Below are 20,910 nucleotides of genomic sequence, written 5' to 3'. Positions count from 1 at the left end.
CTCACCTACAGCAGTTACTGAACACTGGACATACCGTAACTTCCTGAATTGAGTGAACAATGGAGTCTTAGTGGAGCTGCAATGCATGTGCAATGAAATACTGAATACTATCAGGAAAGACCATAAATAGGATAATAACTACCTGGACATAGGCTTAAAATGGCTGCCAGATCCCAGTGCATCAGGGATACCTGGGAAATTGAGAAAGGGGTAGGGAAAGGGCCAGGTGGGGTTTCTGGGTGATTGGATAAGATAAAGTGTTAGAACTTTTAACCCAAAATTCACATCTTTGAACCTTTTTTATTAAAAATACTACAGTTTGTTTTAAATATTTAGCCATAGAATAAACACCGCTACACAGTTCAAAGCCCTCTGCCTTTCCTGGGTGACATAGCAACCTCCCAGCCCTTCCTCAGAAGGCCCCTATCATGGAGCAGTATGGCGCTGTTGCCACCAAAGAAGAGGAAGACAGCTTAGAGCTTCAGAGAAAAACACAAACATATAACATGCCTCCTGCACCAGAATGGGAAAGCTAGGGCTTCTGGCTGGTGGTAGGGATAGCAAAATTTGTGCTCAGGACACAACACAAAGGCGAGCAAGCTCCACACTCAGTGCCATGTGGCTGCCCATTTCCAAAGTGCAGACATTAGGAGGAAGCTGTTTTAACAGACATCCACCCCACAACATTTGACTCAGGCTGGGCTGGGCTGGGGCAAGCAACACAGGTCAGAAAGGAAACCAACTCTGGAGAACAAGATCATTTTGCATTTTAAGAAAATCATCGCCCCATGACTGAAGGAACCTGAGACAGGCAGCCATCCTCAATACAAAGAGTGGGCCAGTGACTGACTCGGCAAGCAATGAAACTTGAAGGGTGCAAAAGGCAAGAACTGGGGTCTTGCAAATGTGCTTGGAATTGATTGGTGGCCTCTCCCACTGAGAGGCAGCACCTTCACCTTGGTCAGAAACTCTCAGAAGTGCAGTTTAAAATGTTGAGGCCTGCAGGACAAGCTATCACAGCTTCAGAGCCTGCATCTGCAAAGCTACAGTCACTTGTGAGAATGTGAAAGCATCAGGAATTGCCCAGAAGTGCCCAGCTTGAAAATTTTCAACAGTAAGAAAATGGCCAATTCATGACACTCCCCAACCCACCTGGCTTCTCCAGCAATCGTTGGAAAACAGGCAAAAAATGAGATCCATTACTGGGAGCAAGCAGTATCCACTCAGTCGAGAACGCGATTACTGAATACAGACTGCTGCCTCTTAACAAAGATACACACCCAATAGGGGGCATCTCTGTTTCCATACAATAAAAAAACCACTTTATCATTACAACTTAAAATCAATATTTGAAAGACTCAGCCACCAGATCCTAGAATTAATATTCTGCAAACCTGTGCAAGCAGCAATAGATATCAGGGGCAGTAACCACCTTTGGAGAAAAAAAAACCAAAATCCGCCACTCCCATTTAGTTCCTTCTTTCTCCTGAGAACGTAAATGGGCACACTACTCCAATTAGCAAAAGACTATAAAGAGTGAATCCCCTGAGGTTTCAAAAGTGATTTGAGAGTGGGAGTGGAGTGGAGATAAGCCTAGAGGGCTTCTTTCAGTTGGAGAACGTTCTTCCCAATGTCCCACATGCATTGTTCCTTTTCAAGCTGCCCTGCTCTTTTCCCTGGCAAGGCTGAGTGCAGCAGAAGATTGTGCTCTGGCCAGGGTGCATCATAGGGCAGAACTGGCTCGGCCAGGCCTTAGAGAAAGGTGACAACAAGTAGATCTAAGGGGATTTTGTTTTTAAAGTGCAGCAGCAGAAGTGGAAGAGGAAGCTTTCAAGTCACTGCAAATTGCTTTGTGTTTTCCCAAGTGGATTAAAGAGCCTGCAGGGAGCCTGGCATTGGAGTTGAGAACCTACAGGACCAGACTATCCACTTCCTGGAGCCCAAATCAGGTGTCATATTCACACAACTGAATAAAGGAAATTGGGTTGTAGGGTGAAAGTAAGTGCTCGGAAGTGCAAAAGCAGCTGCTATTCTTGTACAAGGTGGGCAGCAAAGCTCAATTTTGCCCCCTCATCTTGTCCTGACAGCAAATATACTCCACATGATGTCTCATTTGAAGCCCTACTTCCCATCCACCCCCAAATTTCTAACTCAAGGGGGAAAACACACCTCAACCCATTTTCTCCATACCACCAATCTCTTCTCCCTCTTCCCAACTAAACAAACCAATGTTTTCATAAAAATATTTACAATGTAGACCCTCTGGCACCCCCTCCATCCAATAAAACCGCTTTCCTTCCTACTGGGGTGTGTGTGGGCATGAACAGTGGGTGCGAGCAGCGGGGATAACTAGCTGAGGATGCGGCGTGCAAAAAAACAAAACAAATAGACAAAGACAGACAAATTGCAGCAGCAGACCAAAAAGACTGCATCACCACTAGGAAGCGTGGGCAAGACGCAACACCCTGCCGGGAAGGCCAACACTAGGAAGAGGACTCACTATTCCAGACATAACACACTGAATGTGGATGTTTTGCCGTCCCCAGTCAGCACAGACCAAACTCTGCTGTGTATTCACTTGTCCTTCCCTTGCAGCTGCAGAAATACAGGGGAGCAGTGAGACCTAGGAGGTGGGCAAGGATTCTTCTTCAGGAGGGAGAGCCGGTGTCGCTGGAGCCTCTGTCTCTCCAGAAAGGCCAAGCTCCGCATCCATCTGCTCCAGCTCCCTCTGATCAAGCAGCTCGAAATCATCAGCTTCCTCCTCCTCCTCCCCCCCAGGCAGAGAGGCCGCCCCCACCTCTGCACTCTCAGACAGCTGGGCCTGGAAGCTCAGTCTCTCCTCGGGCTCAGTGGGCAGGAACTCAGAGAGAGAAGGCCCCTCGTCCTCAGAGGAGCGGAGCAGGGCTGACAGAGTGTTCTGCACTACTGTACTGATAGCGGTGGTGACAATCTCTTGGCTCAGTGAATCGATGTGCAGCCCCAGGCCTTGGGCAGTGACAGGCTGGGGCTCCAGGGCTCCTCCTGCCACTGCCTGCCCGTTCCCGTTGAAGTGCGTATTTACAAAGTGCAGGGGTGAGGCCAGGCACAGGATGGATGTGTCTGAACTCATGGCTGCTGCCGCCACACCGTCTTTCTCAGCAGAGTCCAGTTGGTGGGCAGTGTGGGCAGGCACTGCAAAGTTGTCATCCTCACTGGGTGGTCCCAAGTCTCTGGAATGAAACTCTTCCACAGAAGGAAACTCTGCCAAGTCCTTGGAGAAGGACTCTTCTGGCTCACTGGGAAGGCTCTGCTGGTCCAGATCTGAAAAGCATATTGGGAGTATGAACATGGCCTCCCCAAACACCCCAGAATTCCCTGTTCTCAATTGTCAACTGGCATTCCAAGCTCACCTGCTAGTCTGTTTTCTGAATACACCTACTCTACTTGCCTTTGTGTGCCTCCTTATCGTCTTATCCTGACCTTGCACAGAAATGTTCTTTCCTATTCTCTCATTAACAGGTCAGCTGCTGCTGTTCTACAGTTGTCCTCCCTAATTAAAAGTCACCAACCACACGATGATCTTGCTACTGCTTTTCTTTCTTTCTTGTTCAATCATCTCATCAGGACAAATTTGAGCTGGTAAATGTATGCAGTATCATGCATGTTAATGCTGGTGTATGAGAGCTGCGTATCATAGTGGCTATGGTGAGTGTGTACAAATCAGGAACTCCTTGGTTTGAATCTCACTTTTGCCATGTACTCGTTAGGTGCTTTAGATGTACCACCACTATCTCATTCTCACTCCTGCCCCCTGCACTACAATATGGGGGCAATAAAAACATAAGAACAGCCTTGCTGAATCAGACCTAAGCCCCATCTAGTCCTGCATCCTGTTCTTATATGCCTATGAGAAGGGTTAGGGTTAGGGTTAAGCAGGACATGAGTGAAACAGCACTCTTCCTGCTTGGAACTCCCAGCAACTGGAATTCAGACACACTAGTGGACAGTGAACAAAGCCGTTGTGGCCAGCAGCCATTGATAGCTTTATCATCCAGAAATTTGTCTTTTAAATCCATCTACATTGGTGGCCATTACTACGTCTTGTTGGAACTAATTCCATAGTTTAAACTATGTGCTATGTGAACCTTCTCTTGTCTGTTCTGAATCTTCCAACATTTAGCTTCATTACATGTCCTCAGATTTTTGTATTATGAGAAACACCTTTCTTTCTCTACACCATGCATAATCTTACATTGCTTACATTTAATTGCATTTCCAATTTTAATGTCTACTTTTGAAGCGCATTGCAATTCCTTTCTGTTTTAAGCACCCCAAACAATTTAGTATCAGCAGCAAACTTGGCTACCTTATTGTTCACGCCCAACTCTAGATCATTTATGAACAAGTTTAAAAAGCACCGGTGCCAACACCAAACCTTTGTGGACCCCGCTTCCTACAACCGATTGGGAAAACCCTTCATTAATTTCTACTCTCCACTGTTTCTTAACCAGCCCTGATCTATAACAGCATGTCCTCTTATTTCACAGCTGCTAAACCTAATCAGGAGTCTTGGGCAAGGGACTCTGTCAATGGCTTTTTGAAAGTTTAAGTACACTATGCCAACTGGATCACTTCTTTCTCCCTCTCTATGTGCTTGCTGACATTCTCAAACACAGGACATACCCTTGCAGAAGCCACACTGCTTCTGCCTCAGCAAGGCTTGTCCTTATATGCTTGGTATTCCAATCTTTAATTATGCTTGCCACCAGTTTTCCCAGAAGAGACATTAATCTAACCACCCTGTAATTTCCTGGATTCCCCTGGGTGGTTTGCCCCAAACAAGATGCTCCTCAGCTTCAAGTGGCTTTCTCCCAGCAAACAGCTGAATAGCTGCTCTGCCACCTTTTAGACTTTAAGCATATACAGTCTGGTTCTGTCCTGGCTGAAATGGAGCCTGTCCCTTCTGTAAAGGCCTGGGTTGCCCCAGAACATTTCCCAGTGCTTAACAAATCCAAACCTCTTCACCATCTCATCCATACATTGAACTACTCAACCCTGCCTGTCTAGCTGGTCCTGTGCATGGAAAGGGTAGCATTTAAGATAAAGCTACCATGAAGGTCCTGGCTCTCAACTTAGCTACCTAAATTGTGTTTCCAGGGTTACATGACATTTCCCCACGTCATTGGTGCCAACATGCACCATGGCAACAACCTATCATACAAGGCAGGTAGGATAACATGATAACAAAGCTGGTGTGCTTCAAAGCACTCTAAGACACTATACAAACAACAACAATCATACTTAGCATTGCAGGCTGGGGCTCCCTGAAGTTACTCCACCAGGTTCTTCCTCATTGGTAAAGCCTCAGGAAAAGCTCTGCATGCTACTGCAGTGGAAATGGCTGCAACTGCTACTTCTAAGTGTGTAAATGAGCTATTATGGAACAAGATCCAATACTTTGGATTTTCACATACACAGAGATTTAGCAGTAATGATACCACATTACCACTAGCTACTACAACATCTATATAGTACAAGTGTGCTAGTTTCTGCATTAAAATATGGTCCTTTCTGGTTTACAATTTACACTGTTGTGTATGGGTTGGGGGTAGGAGGCTTGCAAATGAATAAAAGTTATGTTAAGGGGAAAGGAAGCTCAGGTTCAGGGGCCAGATACAGCCTTCTAAGCCTCTCCATCTGGTCCTCAGGATTTGGTAAGGCTACACTTCCTACTGCACCATACCCTTCTCTCCCAAAGCCACACCTCTCACCAGCCTTGGTTTGTACCCTTCCTTGAGTGTTTTTGCCTGGCTGGGATGTGTCACTAAATTCTGATACTGTCTCTTGCTGACCTGGATGGAGGAGAGAAATGGGTGTGCAAGTGTGTTTAAAAAGTAGCCTACTATACAAAGGCAAAATTTACATTTTCTGCTCAGCCCACCAATCACTGGTAGAGAGAATATGCTGCCCTTGGTCTAAAAAGGTTGACCACTCCTGATGTAAGGCAAGGCTAGGGTGACAAGGAAATGGATTGGTTGAAGAAGTGGGTCTTTTTGGCTTACAGCCTCAAGGACAGCCTCAGTGAAATATGTTGCCTTGGTAATGTCCGCTGTTCATCTTAGAGGGTGGGGGAGAAGAGTGTAGGGGGATCAAAGCTCTGGCAAGGAGAGCCTAGAGTGGACAGCTAATCCCCGAAGACTTAACAATGCTGCAGAAGAACTTGGGGCTGTTTGTGTGTGGCACCGGTAACCATAGTAAGGGAGCTACTCGCATTCTCCCAATGGCCTGCAAGTTACAGAACAGTCCTGGATGTCTATCATCAATCAAGAAATAATAAAGACACTGGACTCTGCACGGTAACATGTAAAAAATATAGTAAACAAGTACATCCATGTTTCCTGGTGAAGATAGCTGTATTCAGGGGCCACTCAAAGCCTGGAAATCAGGAATCAAATTTGATTTTGGTATTTTTCAGCCTAAAGTTCATCATTCTCATGAATTCTAAGCCCAACAACTACCCTACATATCCTAGTTTTCATCTCTGAACACTCTAGAAGGGAATACACAACTTGTACTCTACTACACAGTGGCCCCAAATAATATGTAGCATTTGGGTTTGGGGAGTAAGAAAATGGCACCTTCAGACACGTCGGTCAGCTGTGGTGTGGTAGCTCTGGAGACGGTGAAGCCTCCACTCTCCAGGATAGAGGCCTCCTCATCAGAGAGCTCAGAGTCTGTAATTGACAACGCCAGAGCTGTCTTCTTCACATCCACCTGCAAAATGGAGGAGCATGAGGACATTTCAGAGGATGGATTTCAAAGAGGGATGCACTAATAATATTAACCGTTTACTGAATGGAAATACAATTAGTGCTGGCAATAATCAGGAAGAGCTATCCTCCAAGACTAACTCTTCCACCTAAACCCTGAGAGATAGATCTCAAACCTTCCAACCCTGCAAGCAAGCTCACATCACTTGAAAGAAATGAATTCTTGGGAATGAAGCTCAACACCAACATGTATCCCTTCCCATGCTCTTACCACTGGAGAATACCCAGACAGTTCCGCCTCACTCTCACTTTCAGTCTCTGCCATCGGCTCATTGCCAGCTTCGGGCTCACTCTTTCCTTGACGCTCTGTTAGAAAACACATACAAAATGCTTAATGGGACATCAGTGGAACTAGTCCTATAAGAAGAGGACCAAGGGAATATTTCATCAGATGCTTCATACAGACTGTGCTTCCTCACAGTACTGGACACTAATGCACATTAAAATCCAGTCATCTCCAGTGATTAGCTAGCCAGCCCAGTTTCTAATTTTTACTTGCTGGGACTTACGTCCTGCATCCTATCATCAAAAGCTATGCATTTCAGGTACTGTTGAGCTGTTGTCTTACTTTTCTTTTCATGTTTAAGATGCAAGGTCTCCACCTTCATGCTGTAGTCCAGTTTCATCAGAATGGGCTCCAAGCGTGTGTACATCCTCTGGATAAGTTCATGGTACACCACCAGAGGCCACAGCAAGATACTGAGCACTGGAGACAATCCAGAAAGTGTTAGAAGCATGTATTCTCAGGGACAAAGAGGCAGCCAATGCTCCATAAGAATAATCAGTGTCTAGCCCTCTACCAGCTGAGCCTTATTCAATTCAATCTGTGTCCCTGTGCCCCACAAGGTGTCGGAATTATTACGTGCTTTTAATTTATTTTAAATGAGCTGGATAAAGAAAATTCCTGTTCATATGCTTAGTTAAGTCACATGTCTAGTTTTAAGGGATACAAACAGCCCAGTTATACTCACAGACAATGTAGGAAATCATGATTCCAGGAACATAGTGTCCTACTATTGCTAAGATCAAGCATCCTGAGCAGACTCTGGCACAAAACTGGAAGTACAAGGCAAAAGGAGATAGAGAAGAAAGGTTTAACACAGTGGAAGCATTCCCAGGACAGCCAATAGCCACCTTTGCAATGGCTCAAGAGACGCCCCCAATCCCAAAGAGCCTTGTTTTCATTAGTAACTGCTTGTATTCGCCCACACAGCCATTTTACATGCTTTGTGCTTCTGCCATTCCAGAACGATTGGCTACTCTTTTGCTCCCAGGTGCTGCTACCAGGTAGTGTTATAACAGAGCTGGGTGGGGATCCAGAAGTACCTGCAACAGCAAGCTGCTTGTCTGAAAGTAACTGGCAAATGGGCAAATAGCTGACTACAAGAGGAAAAAGCCTGATTTTTTCTATGCCAATCCCAACACTCTGAAAGGAGTATGTGTTTGATTCACTATTAAGGCTGTCAATGGAAATGGAAGAAATTTACCACTGGCAAAAGGTGACTGGAACAGATTTCAGGACTTCCCTCATCCTGAGATAAAATAAGGCCCATACATTAATCCCCTCTCTACCTGCTTTCCATTTAACTGATCTTGACTATATAATATAAGGTAATGCTTTCTCCTCCAAGGACAGGCCATTAATTAATCTATAGAGAGACCTACTTGCCATCTATGCTCATAAATCCCAGATATTACAGCAAGAAAATGTGAATTCTTTTCAGGGCCAGAACTGCTCATTTACTGATTATATGGAGCAACTGCTGCAAGCAGCAATCTCACATTTCAATGCAGGAATGAGGCCACTACATAGAAATGCACCTCTGCAATGAAAGACAAATGTCAAGAACAGAGTTGCAACACAAATATATCACATTATGCATTTTGGATTACAAAACAGAACTGGGTGAGAGCAGAGGAAAAAGAAACAAAGAAGTGACATCTACAAAGCAACATCAACACATATGTGCAGGCGAACGGTATGTCTGCCCTCAGCTATTTTTCTCAGGATAGTTTCTGGAACACACTGTACCTTGTCTGTACTGGCATACTTGGTTAAAACCCTATTCCCATTTTTTGTTTCCACATATATTGTGAAGAATACTAGATTCCCTTAAAATTGTTGGGAATACAATGTTTACACCACATATTGTTGTGTATGCACATCCTTTCTTAAAGTGAAGCAATATCCATGTAGAAAAATAATCCAGTATGAAACAGCCCTAAGTGCTAGGAGCAACTCTGAATATGTATTTGTATTTGAATAAATGTATTTGAATATGCATGTTTGTGTTAACAAGCCACGGCCCAAAGGCGCCATGGGTGAAAGTAGCCATGTTTTAGGATTTTTCCTGCAAGGGCCTGATGACTCCCAGCTTACCTTAGCAGGGTTTTGCCTCTTGTATTGCAGCAGCTCCTGAAGGTACAATCTGAAGGTAATCCAGCTCTCTGCCAGGAAACGACAGAGTTCTGGGACACTTAACAGGTGAGGCTGTGCTCTTGCCATCTCACTGTCACTACAGGGATGGAAACAATGTATCAGTACTATAGACCTTCCAGGTATGCTTGCCACAAGCAACAGAGAATCACTTCCTGCAGGCAGCATTAACAGAAAGCTATCAAAGTTGTTGTGGAACAAAGTTATGGCCAGATGTTGACCTCTTTCAATTGTTCCATATGTGTAAGTAATCCAGCTTGCCTCTCCCCTCATTGGTTCCTACAACTCCCCCAGAGCCAAGTTGAGGGGTGGGGGGAAGAGAGGAGGGAAAGCCACAAGCAAAGTGCTTGAGCAGGGCTTTCACCGATGGGGCTGGTTAGGTGAAGCCCACCCACAAGGGGCAGGATTCAACTAACTAGTCCTGCTAACAGAAACTTGCACAAGAACATCTGCCTGTGGAACAGGACTCCCACCCCACAGAGAAATCAGCCCTGGGAAGATTGGGAGACCCTCCCAGACCAGGGGCAGGGGGAGATGGGAGATTGTTCCGTCCGAGAAACTGAAAGGCTTGTGCTGATGAAACGACTGCCACAGCACAACTGTTAATTCCTTCCTACATTCCTTTCTTGGATCCCTATGCCTCCTAAGCCTCAGGTGGCATTTTCAGGACAGACATCCATCCAGTAGGTGATGGCTGCAATTGAGCACCTCCTCTTGGCCTTGAAATGCCATTAAACCCGGAGAAGGCATCCATCTGACTCTTCCAAATTCTAGAAACCGAAAACAGAACAAAACCTGACCCCATTAATGAAGGGAAATAAGTAAGGAGCCCTACAAACCCATTTGGGGAAGCAATTCTCAGGTCATGACACAGGTCAAAATACTGAGTAAAAGAGAGCAGGCAAGGCAGAAGGGTGGCAAGAACCGACTCCACTATGAAGACAATACAAAGCAAACCTACCTGTCTCCTCCAGGTTCCTCTAATGGCTGCACTGTAGGAGAAAGAAGAAAAATATAATTCAGCTAAGCAGTAATTGAAGTGTGACAGTTTAAATGCTAGAGGTTACTTCCTTCAGCAGCCTGGCCTTCAGCACTTAGAGCATGATAGCTCAGTTGGTTAGGGCAGGCTGCTGCTAACACAAACCTGCAACCTTGGTATTATCAGCACCATGCTCTAACCAACAGAGCTATCATGTTCTATGTAGCTCCACACACACAACTACAGAAGATCTGCATTGTTTGATGTCCCAAGACATACTCCAACTAACAAAATTGCAACTGTGGAAGGGGGAGTTCTGAAACAGAGCACAGCCCGCCTCTGCTGAGGAACTTTCTCTCTCATAGCTCTGGCCAACAGGTTTGAATACTAACATATTTTGCCAGTAAGCAATCACCAAAGTCTGAGCAAACTCAAAAGGGTGGGGAGAGTGCTCTGGGCAGGGCTGTTGGTACGAAATATTTTATGTGAGAATCTCCGGTAGCTCCTTATATTATTTCCAAAAGCATTTCCCTTACTCTTGTGTTTAAATATTCACTTTGGAAAGAGACAGGGTTCACACAAAGTTCCAGGATGCAAAAGTATTTGTGTCCTCTTTCCAATGCCACCTCAAATCACACTCCTATACATGCATTCAGCTTTTCCTCTGCCGTATACCCCACACTCATCAAAGAAGTCTGCACTTTGAACAAACTTCCTGAACTGATTCAGATGTAATCAAAACTGAGAAGGTATACACTACGTAAGCCACACATTTACTCGAATAACTAAGTTTGGGCACAGAATTGGAATGTTCTTGATGTAGAAGTTGGATTGCTTTGGAAGGATGAAGAAACCTTGGCTTTGGTTTCTACAAAGTAGATTTGTTGGGTGTTTATCTTGGAGTGGATATGTTGAATAATTTTCTACATATAGCTGACAGATGAGGAATCAGAAGTTCTTGTTTTCTCATCCCCCCCTTTTTTCTTTTTTCTTCTTCATCTTGTTTCCCCCCTTTTCTTTCTGATTTGTATTTTTATTTAGAATAGTTTTTTAGTCTTATAAAAAGATACCTGATATCAATCTTTGTATTTTCTTCCAATTTCAATAAAATATGTTATGTGAGAAAAAAAGAAACCCTAGCTTTACAAAGCCACTCAGGGAGCACCTTAACATGTGACCTTTGTTTGAGCCTAGTTGTAGAGAAGGTGTGTGAATAAGCTCTTTTGCATTAGAGATTTGAAGCTAGAATTCAAAGCTCATCAGATGTGACTGACTAGTGTAGTTGACGTGCTATGCTGTTATTTATAATGTGCAGTCAGCTGCACACAGTCTATACAAGCTACAGCGCTTGGGGCTAGCTCAGGGGTTTCCCCTGGGCCACATACACAGAGCTGACAGGCTGGTGAATAGAGCAGTGAAGCGTCGAAAAGCAATCTTGTTAAGTCTGTGACCCAGATTCCAGGCAATCAGCCCTAACAGAGGGAGCCAATCACCATCTTCCTTGGGCAGCAGAGATTCTGGTGGGTACTCAGGCATTGCAGCAGCCACTGCCCACATGAAAAATCTTGGGCCCATTTCAGGAGTGTGAAAAGCTACTATTGTTAACACAGAAGCTTGGCTGTAATGTTTGTTTACGCCAGCTCCAAATACATGGGCTACTGTGCTTGCCTGTTATTTCAGTTCTGTTGCTTGCCAGAGTACTGAATCCAGGCATCATGTACTGGGGCAGTAGGAACGCAACTATTTACACCACTCTGTTTTGTACCTCCTAATGCACCAACAAGGAAGCTAATGCAGCCTTTGACTTTCTTAGCTCTGGCAGGGGCACTGTGCTGCTCATTTAACAATAGCTTCACCTTGTGTAGCAGTCCGATGGGCCTGAAGGATCACACAGAAATCTCAGTCCACTGCAACAGCAAGTTATTAACCTTGAATCCACAGTGAATTTCTCAGTACAGTTTCTCTATAAACTTGGCTCTATTCTGCATATGAAAAATGTTCATCATGTTCAGAATTGCTCTTCTTGGTCCTTCAAACCAAGAGAGGAAGCTGCATTTCTATTTAATGATACAGCTCCAATACGATTCATAAGGATCACAACAGAATCCGCCTGGGATCCAATCAGGATGACTGTGTCAGTTATGAGGGTCAACATTACATGCTTCTTGGATAGATGGCTTGTCAGTTGATCTTACATAAATCAGATGGATGGTAGTTCTGCTCACCAGGTCGTTTAACAAAAGTAGGAAGAAAATAATCCTCAGCTCACCATGGCTGGCCTACTATTTTGTCTTATGTAACCCCACAGCAACTCTGCTCTTTGCCAGCAGTTATCTGGAACAAAACAGCCTTAACTTAACTCAAGTAATATTTAACATAAAAATAAAATGATGCTGATCCTGCTACTCTAAAGGAAATTCCTCCAGCACAGGAAGATTAAAGCAGAAGTCTGTTGCTAAGAGTGATATAACTGGTGCTTTGAATCATTCTGTGACATGGGAATTTCAAAAATCACAAAGTGAAACTGACATGATACACCTTACTGCACAAGAAGAGTGTGTGATCCAATCTTCTGGGCTGCAATGTTTTTACAAGTCCTGCTTGAACAGGGCACCTAGGTCTCTGTTTTTCTTAACCACTCCCTGCCAGTATTTTGTTTAGGGTTTGATGTCTGGGCACAGCAGGGTTGATTAAGTCAATTCAATATTAAATCCAGACAATAGACTCCCTCTAACATCTTGTGATCAGCTTCTTTCTTGCAGGATTGCAGATACTGTGAAACCTCATACATACTGATTATTGAAAACCAGACACTGCAAGTTGTTGCTCATATGTGTCCTAAAAAGTGTCCTAAGAAGAGTTGAGTAGAGATTCCACTATGTGGATTCCACTTGGACCAACAAAAGGCTAGCCCCTGGTGCACCACATGCTGAGCTCACCAAGGGTGTATTTCTTGAGGACAGTGAAGGAAAGACATTAGACATTGTAGGCCAACACCACAGTTGCCTGGTTCTCACTCAGGCACTCATGATACCACCTATTTAATCCAAAAATGGTTAAGACTTGCAGGCAGTTACATCCACACTCCTTAAGATCTAACTGTACAAAACAAATTGCTACATTTAATCTTTCAGCCAAACAGCATTTCTCACATGACTGCCCTCAACAAACAGAAAGGTGTTCTAATATGCATTCTCAACATGAGCAGAAGCAAAGAGATGATGAAGAAAACCCCCCAGCAAATATTAACCAAGTGCCTTTAGTCCAAAGAATTCCAATTCTCAGTGGTGTTCCATGTGAACCAGACAGTCTGTGGCAAAACTTGCTTTGATTTCTATTAAGGTGTAAAACAGAATTAGCTTTGCAGAAACAAACTATCTCAAGAAGGCAATGGTTGTTTGCCAAATCAGCAATTCCCCATCCTCAATGCAATGCTGGTTCCTAGGCAGGGATGGGAACAACATTACTGTACTTGCTACTCTTTATTCAGTGTAGTACTGTACAGCAAAAGGGGGGGAAGTGTTAGTTCAAGGCTTGATCAGCAGGAAATCACAGCAGGACAGGAAGGAATGAACTGAACTTGCAAGAGTGCAAGAATCAACCAAGATTATCCCTGCTCCAGAACTACAACACTTCCTTTACTTGTACAACCTTCACTACTTCACTTACCTGAGAAATCCAACAGGAATTGAGGCTTCCATCTCTCCAACAGGAGAACACCAATAAGGCCCATGCTGAGGAGGAATAGAGGACGCAACGAAGTGGAGGAAAACAGCCTGGAAAGTTACAGGGACAAAGAGATACATTAAAGGAGGCCATCTCACTCTCACTCTCATTTCACAGAAATTGCTGAGAAAGTACCTGCACATTTTACCCCATAACTTCCTTTCTAGAAGGGCTAGAGACTTACTTACTTACTTACTTAAGCTCAGTATCTGGGGCACCAGTGAAAGCCTTTGCAGGTACCTTGGCACTAGGCCAGTGGCCCTTGATCTAGCCCAGGCATAGGCAAACTTGGCCCTCCATATGTTTTGGGACTACAACTCCCATCATCCGTAGCTAACAGGACCAGTGGTCAGGGATGATGGGAATTCTAGTCTCGAAACATCGGGAGGGCCGAGTTTGCCTATGCCTGATCTAGGCCACATTATGTCAAATGCTAGAGTACATTTCAAAGTTTTCAAAGTCCAAGTCCAACACTATAGACCAGTGTCCTATAATAAATTTCAGGAGCAAAGTCATTACTGAAAGCAATTTCCACTTGGATGACATAGGAGATACGGTAGGTCAGAAAGGGGAAACATCAGTAGACATCATGTGCCCGTTGGTACGTTTGTGGAAGCTATTTTGCAAAATAACTGTCTGTCACTCTGCTGCAGCACCTATCTCATGAAGAATGACATCCATAAAATTTATGTCAGATTATAAATTTCTATGTAGTCCAATGATAGCCAATTTTAGAAATTATATTATTCTAATATAACAAATAATTAATAGCCAACAAATGTAGAAAAGAATAAGGAACTGGGTTTGTGCAACCCAAACTTGCTTTGGACCACAATGGTTACACCCAAATTGCATTTGGTCTAGCAACACAGTGCTTGGACACAAGACACTGTGTGGTGTGAAACTATGCCAACGACAACGAAAATGTGTAAAAAAATAAGATGGAACTTAGGAACCACCAAACCATATACTCACACGTCCAGCAGTAGAGTTGTACATATTTTGACAATTATTGGTGTAGACCAGGGGTAGGAAACCTCAGGCCCATGGGCCGGATTCAGCCCAATCGCCTTTTCAATCCGTCCCACGGATGGTCCGGGAATCAGCGTGTTTTTACATGAGTAGAATGTGTCCTTTTAGTTAAAATGCATCTCTGGGTTATTTGTGGGGCATAGGAATTCGTTCATTTTTATTTCCCCCCCAAAATATAGTTCGGCCCACCACATGGTCTGAGGGACGGTGGACCAGCCCACGGCTGAAAAAGGTTGCTGACCCCTGGTGTAGACCCATGCAATTGATAGCACCTTGCTACTCCAAAAAGCATTGGGCTTGATGTGACTCTATGCTATCCTAGAGAGTACCACCCTGCAGATGTGGATGATTTGTGATATACCAAAGTTAACTGCATCCCTTCCCCAGTTCTTTATTCTTTTCTACATGTGCTTGGCTATCATTGACAATGGCCTTAGACCAACACATTTGACAGTGTCCTGTGTTTAAAAAACTTGCATTAGATATGAGTCTATGAGTCTGTCATCTCTAGATAACATTATCCTGCATGTGTGAATCTATGATTTGGGGTGGTCCAAACCACAATTTGAGGTGGAAACACCAAATTCCTAATTTTTCTGTTTACACATTTTGTCTATTATTGACATAAACACACTGAACCAAAGTGTTGGGCAAGAAATGAGTTAATGCACTCTGATAAAATATACTCTTCTGTTCACCCAAAGCTTATTGTGGGAATGGGATGTGCACCCCAGTTCCTTTTTATTTTCTACCTATCTGAGCTATCACTGGCAGAAGTTCACATCCTTGAAAGTCTTGCATACAGCTTCCAACTGAAATCTATTATAGACACTGGATTTCTATGCATTGGACCATGAGTGTACAGTTTAGAGACCTGTACTCTATGTAATTGAAGGTTTAAAAATTACAGGCATCCAGTCAACTAGAAAAATGATGTTGGTGGCGCCTGGTAATTTGAAATATATTAGCCCGAGCATGGCAGGTAACTAAAAAATATGCTGCTGGCTTCTTTTATGTTATGTTTTCTTCTCTTTCTAGTCCTGTAAATATTACTGTTTGATAATTTTTCTTCTTTTAATGAGAAAATCTTTTCTGGCAGGGTCATTCTCCCTTCTCTTACATTGTTATTAAGTATTATAACAAAAAACATTTCTAGTTTAAATTAACATCTCTACAAACCAGTCTCTGGAAGTGTACTACCAATCCCTGCTTGACTCCAGCCTGTGAATCTGCTCTGTTGACAGTCAGCTCATTGTCTGTGCAAGAGTAAACAGGATGCCCCCCTCCCCCCGCTGTATGCTGGATTCCACCACACGGGCTTGTTCAATGTTGCTGTGTGCGCAGAGGCAGGATAGGCAGAAAGCGAGGAATGTGCTAGCACTACAGTTCTCATCCACTGCAGGCTTAACAAGAGCACAACTGGCAGAGGGCCTCTAGCCGCTTGTAGGGCTTACTAACAGCCTGGCACATTGCCAGGGGTTACTACTAAGCTACCAGGCCCAAGCTGGGGATAGTATGAACCATTTGGGTCGTACACAGTGAGTGCACAAATTCTAAGTAGAAACACTCCTGGGCGAGTCTCCAATTATCTGCAGCTGCTGGTAGCAGTCCGTGTTTATCACAAGCCAAGTCCTGGAGGCGCTCTTGGCACCACCCGTGCGTCAGGGAGAGGTCTGTTTATACTTTGAGAATGAAGAGGGAAGTCTACATGACGCTAAACCCAACCAATGTTAAGTCCCACATCCTAAGCTTGTGACTGCAATTCTTGTTAGATCAAGTGTAGAAGATGCCACAAAATATGCCTCAAAGCGAAGCCTTCTTGGGTCCACCTGGGACTTAATCAATCCATGACTGCACTGTGGCCAGGGGCAACAACATTTCATCCATAAAAGACCAGCAGTAGTCTCAGACAGACAAATCTCAAGGAGGGAACCCCATTACTGACTCATGCATGCAGCTTGTTCTATACTCTTCTCTATAGCTCATAGGCAGAGTACATGTGTGGCATGTAGAAAGTCCAATGTTAAGTCCCTGCTATCGCCAGTTAAGAGTCTCAGGGACTAGGGCTGGGAAGGTTTTTGACTTGCGACTCTAGAGTCTCTCTGCCAGTGAAAGTAGTAGACCATTGACCTGCTGAGCCCAGTACTGACTCCCTGTAAAGTAGATTCTTATTTCTGAAATAAGCAAGTAATCCAGGGGGAAGGCTGTTGAACTTACTTCCCCCCCCCCAGACATCTGGGATAAATTTTAACAATTAGACAAGCAAGAGTTTGCTACAGGAGGGTGCAATCATTTTTTCACTAGACAGCTGACCCAACATCTTTCCACTTCCAACATGCAATTCCTCTTTGAATGATAATTATAACTTGAGGCACCATTCTGGATTTGTTTATAAAGGTAAAGAAAACTGCTTCAAAATGTAATGGTAGTGCCAAGCAGGAGCAAATGAAAGTTTCCCATTCTTTCCTATCTCTTAAATCACTCATGTCATGTCACAATTTTTGGAGGTCTACAATACATGAAGATGCAAAGATGTTATGAATTTCTTTGACTAAAGCTTTCAGGGTCCATTATTTTAAAGTCATCTAACTGCCTCCCTTCATAGGGAGAAAATTGGTCCCCAGGAGAGAATATTGGTCCCCAGGAGAGAATATTTAGAATCACCACTTTTCTCAGACTAATGAAGAACCACAAAAGAAGGATTTACATTGCTTTTATGATTTGTTGTTGTTTCCAAACAGAAACTTCTAGATTGCTAGAAGGAGAGTGATACAAAAACTGGGCAAAAGTATGGGGTCCAGAGATCTGTTGGTTTTAAAGGTATCTAGCAGTTCTTTTTTAACTTTCAGAAGATAAGGGAAAGAATCCAAAAGTCAGATAACATTTAAAGGCCCATCTGAATTACTTTGGGGCTGGGGTAGTGATCCAGACAGTCATACAAACTTAATGCACATTCCACCCACTATCAATTAGTAATTCATCTCAGTGTTCCTTCACATTGCTCTTACTTCTGGAAGAAGTGCTGCTCTTTTCAGAATGACTCCAACTTGTGGGGGATGTCCCTGCACACCTGTGCCTCCTTTAAAATAGGATAATCCTTGGCCATTGAGGGAAGTCACAACCAAATATCCTCCATTCTCAAATGCTTTATTGCTCATATCAACTTTTATCTTTTACACATGCACTGTGTAGTTTTACCTGTTGCAAGGCCTTTCCATCACCACTGTATAACTACATTTTACCAGATCTCTTCCTTGCAACTACCATTCAACTTCACAGCCCTAGATTCCCTTCCATAACTGCAAATTTCTTACCTATTCCACTTCCCTTGAACAAAGCTCCATTCCTCATACAAGCCTACACGGTACCTTTCCCCACAATTCCCTAACCTCAAGAAACCTATTTCCAAATGTCCCAACCAAAATCTTTGCACAAATTGAATGTGTGTTTTGATTGATTTGGGGAGATCTTGGTCCAAACTCCGGCTTACTGACTTGGGCAACTCATTATTACTAAGCTCAACCAACCCTACAGGGTTGCTATGAGAATAGCCAGAGAAACCCTATATATGCAATCCTGAGATCCTTAGAGAAGGGAAGGGTTACATACATAAGCAAAACATAATCACATGGGGCTATCAACCTATTCCAAAATAATGCATGGCAGACACTCAGAATGAAACAGAACAGCTATTCCTGAGCTATAACTGTGAAATACTATTTGCTCATTTACTGTGCGTGAGAGAGCAATCCTACCCTTGACCCACATCAGAAAACGCTACCCTAAAGCTGCCACATAGGCCCACCTCACATCAGACTGGCAACTCCTTTCCCTTAGAAAGCTTCCCTGCAGACAACTGGAAGATTATGAGGAGCACAAGCTTATCCACCTTTACCCAATGGATTTCAATAGGGGCCTACTCCCAAGTAAGCACACGTAGGAGAATAGCTCTATGTGGTATTAAATTTGCAGCAGGATAGGTGACCCTAAGGCCAGGGCTCTCTTGCAGCCGCGCCTGCTTTCTCTCGCCGAGAGAACCAGCTAAAACCACGTCAGGCGCATCCACGACCCCATCTACCTGCCGGCTCTACTTTCAGCCCCCTTCGTGCGGTTCCTAACCGCCGCCGCTGCCACGCATAAGAGCAACACCCCATCCGCGCGCGCTACCTCCCGGGGCCCCATCCTGCGCCCACCCCCCCACCCCGAGTGGCTTCCGCCTCCTCTCACCACAGAGCAGCTCCGAGCGCGGCGGCCCCGGCCAGGCTCTGCGGCGGCCTCTCCCAGACCAGCAGCCGCTGCACGGCGGCCACCGTCGCCTCCCAGCCCCTCAGGCGCCGTCTCAGGTGGACGGCCAGAGCCAAGACCTCCTGCTCCTCCTCCTCTTCCTCCTCGCCTCCGGCCGCGCAGGCACCGGGCACCGGCACCGGCTCCCCTGCCTCTGCCGCCGGGACATCCGAGCTGCCGCCGCCGCCGCCGCCGCTCGCCATCTCTTCAGCCACCGATCAGGAAGGGGGCGGGGGAGGAGCGAGGAGTCCTCCTGACAGCCGCGGCCGGAAGCAGCAGCAGCCCTACAAACGCCGAGGCAGAGCGACTCAGCGATCACGTGCATCGGCCTCGGAACTTGAAGCGGGATGTTTTCATGCGACACGCATGCGCAAGCCGCCCAGTCGCTGCAATTCAAGAATAGAGATAGGAAAAGTTGAGAGCGACTACTATTCGGTTTCCTGTAGAAATCGAAATCCCGGGTTTCTTTTGAGGCTGTTTCAACCCTCCGCTTCTAGGGCGAAAAGGAAAAGGCTGTCTATTGGAAAACCATGGAGAAATTATAGCTGCGAGTGGACTGCCCGCCGCTCCCTTCTAAAAAGAAAATAAACACCAGCAAAGAAGGGACGAGTCGTATTCTTTTTTAACTCAGGTTATTTCGTGTGGAAAAATGTCTGTGTGTGTATTTAAAAATGGGTTTGAAACGTTTTAAGAATTGCTCTACCAATAATAAAGGTAAAGGGACCCCTGACCATTAGGTCCAGTTGTGACCGACTCTGAGGTTGCAGCGCTCATCTCGCGTTATTGGCCGAGGGAGCCGGCGTACAGCTTCCAGGTCATGTGGCCAGCATTACAAGTCAAAGCCGCTTCTGTCGAACCAGAGCAGCACACGGAAACGCCGTTTACCTTCCCGCTGTAGCGGTACCTATTTATCGACTTGCACTTTGACGTGCTTTCGAACTGCTAGGCTGGCAGGACTACCAATAGTAACACCATCCATTGTCCTTATATTGCAGGTGGGGACTATGGCAGAGAAAGTGGCTTCTGACAGCTTGCAGCGTAGAGGTGGAGCCAAGACGAAACATTCCTCACTAAAAATAAAATAAAATACACACCTCACAATACTGCAACATTCCAAAACCTATATTAGCGCAACATATTAATTAGGGCAACAAAAATGTCAGAAAATGGCGTGCAAGCTTTTGAATTCTCCAGAAGTCTTCATCAGGCAAAATAAGGTAAACAGCAGGGTGGGAGGGAGAAAATGTAGACTGGTAGCAAAGCCAAAAGGTACAGTATCTTGCAGAAGGCTTAAGATTGAACGATGCACTTTCATTCTTTACCTAACTTTCCCCCCTCTCTCTTTCCCCTGCTTTGTTTACCATCTAGTCTGATGAACAATTTCTGGAGAACTAAAAAGCTTACATGCTAAAATTACTCATTTTTTCTTTTCGTTTTTGAATAACTTTTTATTGCATTTTAAAAACAAGAATGTTATACAAATAAGTATACCAAGTTTTCTCATGTCCTTTGTATATCACAAAAATAGCATAATAAATGTGGAGTAATATCTACAACATATGGTTCATTATGCAGTCAATGTATAAGTTCTTGGTTCATGAATGGTTTAAACAAAGGGAAAACAGGATAGAACAGTTAACAGA

At 44.5% G+C, this 20,910-nt stretch overlaps 1 protein-coding gene across 1 annotated transcript; it reads right to left on the bottom strand.

Moving 5' to 3' along the window:
• Nucleotides 1–280: 280 nt before the first annotated feature.
• On the bottom strand, nt 281–19,530 carry RETREG2 (reticulophagy regulator family member 2). Its single transcript, XM_035127455.2, has 9 exons — nt 19,211–19,530; nt 13,895–14,001; nt 10,208–10,238; nt 9,190–9,325; nt 7,781–7,865; nt 7,378–7,515; nt 7,021–7,115; nt 6,618–6,753; nt 281–3,300 (listed from the first exon to the last, which is right to left on the bottom strand). Exons 1-9 carry the CDS (start codon nt 19,468–19,470, stop codon nt 2,624–2,626), a joined length of 1,665 nt encoding a protein of 554 aa, XP_034983346.2. The 5' UTR covers nt 19,471–19,530; the 3' UTR covers nt 281–2,623.
• Between the last annotated feature and the right edge of the window lie 1,380 nt (nt 19,531–20,910).

The sequence above is a fragment of the Zootoca vivipara genome, chromosome 1 (assembly GCF_963506605.1).
Source record: "Zootoca vivipara chromosome 1, rZooViv1.1, whole genome shotgun sequence".
NCBI lineage: Eukaryota > Metazoa > Chordata > Lepidosauria > Squamata > Lacertidae > Zootoca > Zootoca vivipara.
This window is presented reverse-complemented; position numbering and strand designations above follow the sequence as displayed.

Excerpts from the sequence above, each read along its gene's own strand:
- RETREG2 (XM_035127455.2), bottom strand. The coding sequence starts at position 19,470 with ATGGCGAGCGGCGGCGGCGGCGGCGGCAGCTCGGATGTCCCGGCGGCA. Across the intron at positions 14,002-19,210 it reads GCGCTCGGAGCTGCTCTGTG|GCTGTTTTCCTCCACTTCGT; the intron begins GTGAGAGGAGGC and ends GTAACTTTCCAG. Across the intron at positions 6,754-7,020 it reads TGTCTGGGTATTCTCCAGTG|GTGGATGTGAAGAAGACAGC; the intron begins GTAAGAGCATGG and ends TCCATTTTGCAG.